This window comes from Triticum dicoccoides, chromosome 1A, assembly GCF_002162155.2.
Source record: "Triticum dicoccoides isolate Atlit2015 ecotype Zavitan chromosome 1A, WEW_v2.0, whole genome shotgun sequence".
Taxonomy (NCBI): domain Eukaryota; kingdom Viridiplantae; phylum Streptophyta; class Magnoliopsida; order Poales; family Poaceae; genus Triticum; species Triticum dicoccoides.
The window spans coordinates 51,423,640-51,426,445 of record NC_041380.1 but is presented as its reverse complement, the minus strand read 5'-3'; the positions used below and the strand labels follow the sequence as shown (position 1 = coordinate 51,426,445).

Sequence of the window (2,806 nt, the reverse complement as noted above, 5' to 3'; positions counted from 1 at the left end):
TGTCTGGCGCCGGTGCTTCGAGCTCGTCGGGTCGCAACATCTCCCATGTTGTGGACGCTACTTCGGCAACATGACTGGTGTTGCGAGCTTGCTGGATTCGCCAATGTCGCGGTCGCTGCTTCTCTAGTGTTGCTGCCTGCGGCAACATGGCCGGTGCTTCCAGAGCATGCTCGTTGCTGCAGCCGCTACTTCGACAACATGGCTGGTGCTTCAGCAACATAGCCGATACTTTGCCGTTGCTAACACCAACATGGCCGGTGCTTCGTCGTGCTTCCGCGACATGCTCGTTGCTGCGGCTAATGCTTCGACAACATGGTCGGTGCTTCGCAGGTGCTGCAACAAGCCGGCAACACGGTCGGTGCTTCCGCGGCATGCTCGTTGTTGTGGCCGGTGCTTCGATAACATGGCCGGTGTTGCGGTAACATGGCCGATGCTTCGCAGGTGTTGCGGCAAGCCGGCAACATGGCCGACGCTTCCACAACATGTTGGTTGCTGCGGCCTCTCTGGACTGTTGGTTTGTGATGGCGCTGGGGGCGGGGATATTGCTTGGTTGTGATGGCGCTCGAGCTGGTGGCGTGCGCGTTTCGGCCGAAAGAGCGACTCCGTCGCAAGGCGAAGCCGTCGCTGGACGCTTGATTGCGGTCGATCCAAGGGCTCACGGATCAGTCAGATGAGTGTAGAGTTCTGCCACCTGTGCAGCCATTGGATGGCCTTGATCCATGCGTCGTCACACATACAGTCCGTTATTTCCCTTGCCTACCACGTGCCCCTTTACCTTATCTTGCAACAGCAACGGTGTTGCAAACCATGGCGACAAACGACGACTGCAACTTAGACAAGCTTTTGCAACATCAGCTATGTTGGAAAAAACTGCAACAAAACCTCTGTTGCAAAGAAAATCTACGACAAAAACTCTGTTGCAAAAAAAAAAATCCCGCAACACAACCTATATGTTGCAAAAATATATTATGCAACATAACCTTTGTTACAAATGTTTCTCCAACAAAACCTTTATTAAGAAGTAGAGGGAGACATTAAGCCACTGGATTGTGCCAAATCCAATGACTTGCGAGGCAGCGAATCTTTTTAAAAAATCTTTCTAAACGCGTAGCAGTCTCCATATATTTATCTCTAACTCTCAAATATTATATCTCTAACATGCCACACGGGGGACATGCGGTGTGGGTGCCTGCCGATGGGAAAGGGTGAGTCGAAGGATAAGATAGATGCAAGCAGAACGAGAGAGATGGAGAATCATGAGATGATGGGAGACGCACGATCTGTTTTGTGATCTAACGTGCCGTCCGCGTATGCACAACCAGTAACTATAAATACTCCCCCTAGTAGGTCCAAAAAAGGCAACGGCGTAACCCTGCATCGATCTCTTCGCTGCCTGGCCACCATGTCTTCCTCCGCCGTCCGGCCGTGTTTCCTTTGCCTCCACGCTCCCGCTTCCTCCTCCGGCCTCCTCCTGACCAGCCGTCCGCATCGCAGCAGCGCCCTGCCGCCGGCACATGGGCGTAACAACCGGAAGCCCGTCGGCCACGGGATCGTCTGCAGCCAGGCCGGCGCCGGCGATGGTCACGCCATGACGATCAAAATCAACCCCAGGGATCGAGCGGAGAAGGATTATGTGAGACACTTGACCTGATCTTCCTCTGTTTTTTGACTAACTGATACTTAATCTCCCAACGGGTGGATTTGTTTGAACTTCCGCTCCAGATTGATATTGTGATCAACTGAATATACTCTCTTTTTTACGTATGCCTTCCAAGATCAGAATTTTAAGCCTTTTCTGGTCATCCATTGATGCATCTAAATATTAATGTTCCCCGACACAATGCCTTTGATTGACTTCAACACAACTTACCCTTTTAATTCTACAGAAACAATATGCATGATCCCTAAACGCAAACCAAATAAATTTGTTTAGAAATATCCTATTGCTGCTATTGTTTCAATTCCGTCTGGCTGTTTCAAATTCCAGATATATCGAAGTATTTTCAGCAGGGGCAATCGAAGTGTTTTTTTTTTGTTTCATCCTATTTTCCCTATTTGTTTGTCATTATTTATTTTCCGTTGAATCATTCTCTCCTTCAATGGAAAAATCGAGGGCATCATATTTGCAAGCCTTTTAACCTTACCTAGCTGCTCATGCTGAAGTTCACAACTGTACTAGACAACATATGAGATGTACTTACTAGTAGATAAAACAAATTAGGACCGAACATTGAAGGACTCCAGAAATAATGGACTGAAATTATTAAATATACAGTACTGAACTTTATAATTAATACAATATCTTGCTTAGCGTCTTGGTCATATAGTCTTATATCTGAAGTCCCTTTTTTCTTCTAAAAGGAGTTTCGTGAAGAAGGAGACAGAATTGAGGAGTACTTCAGGAAGTTTTCTAATGGCGGCACCTTGGTAACCCTTGTCCCTAACAGTATAGAATCATTTATATATATGAGTATGTACTCCCACACCTCATATACTAGTTGGACGAGTCGGTTATACCTTATTAGCAATTTCTAATACACTTTGTTAGAAACGACCAGATACCGCAAAGTGAGTTCTGTACAAAAATTGTTCGAGTCCATATATGTGTATATAGGAAAAATAATCCTACTACCGCATGTCTCTAAACCCATGTCAGGTAGTATATATATAGTATTTTATCATTTAAAGTATTTTCAGGACCATTTTTTATGTAACTTTGAAGCAAACTACATGAAAAAAATTGTGAGCCCATAGTTTGAGGAATATTTTGAAATAGCTTCATAATTGTAGATAGGAAAAAAAATAT

At 45.5% G+C, this 2,806-nt stretch overlaps 1 protein-coding gene across 1 annotated transcript in view; it reads left to right on the top strand.

The window, feature by feature from the left end:
- Positions 1-1,402: 1,402 nt before the first annotated feature.
- Positions 1,403-2,806, top strand: part of LOC119351003 — a 5,641-nt gene continuing 4,237 nt past the window's right edge. The window contains exons 1-2 of the mRNA XM_037618578.1: positions 1,403-1,633; positions 2,362-2,427. Coding sequence (XP_037474475.1) covers positions 1,403-1,633; positions 2,362-2,427 — 297 coding nt within the window. The remainder of the gene's footprint in view (positions 1,634-2,361; positions 2,428-2,806) is intronic.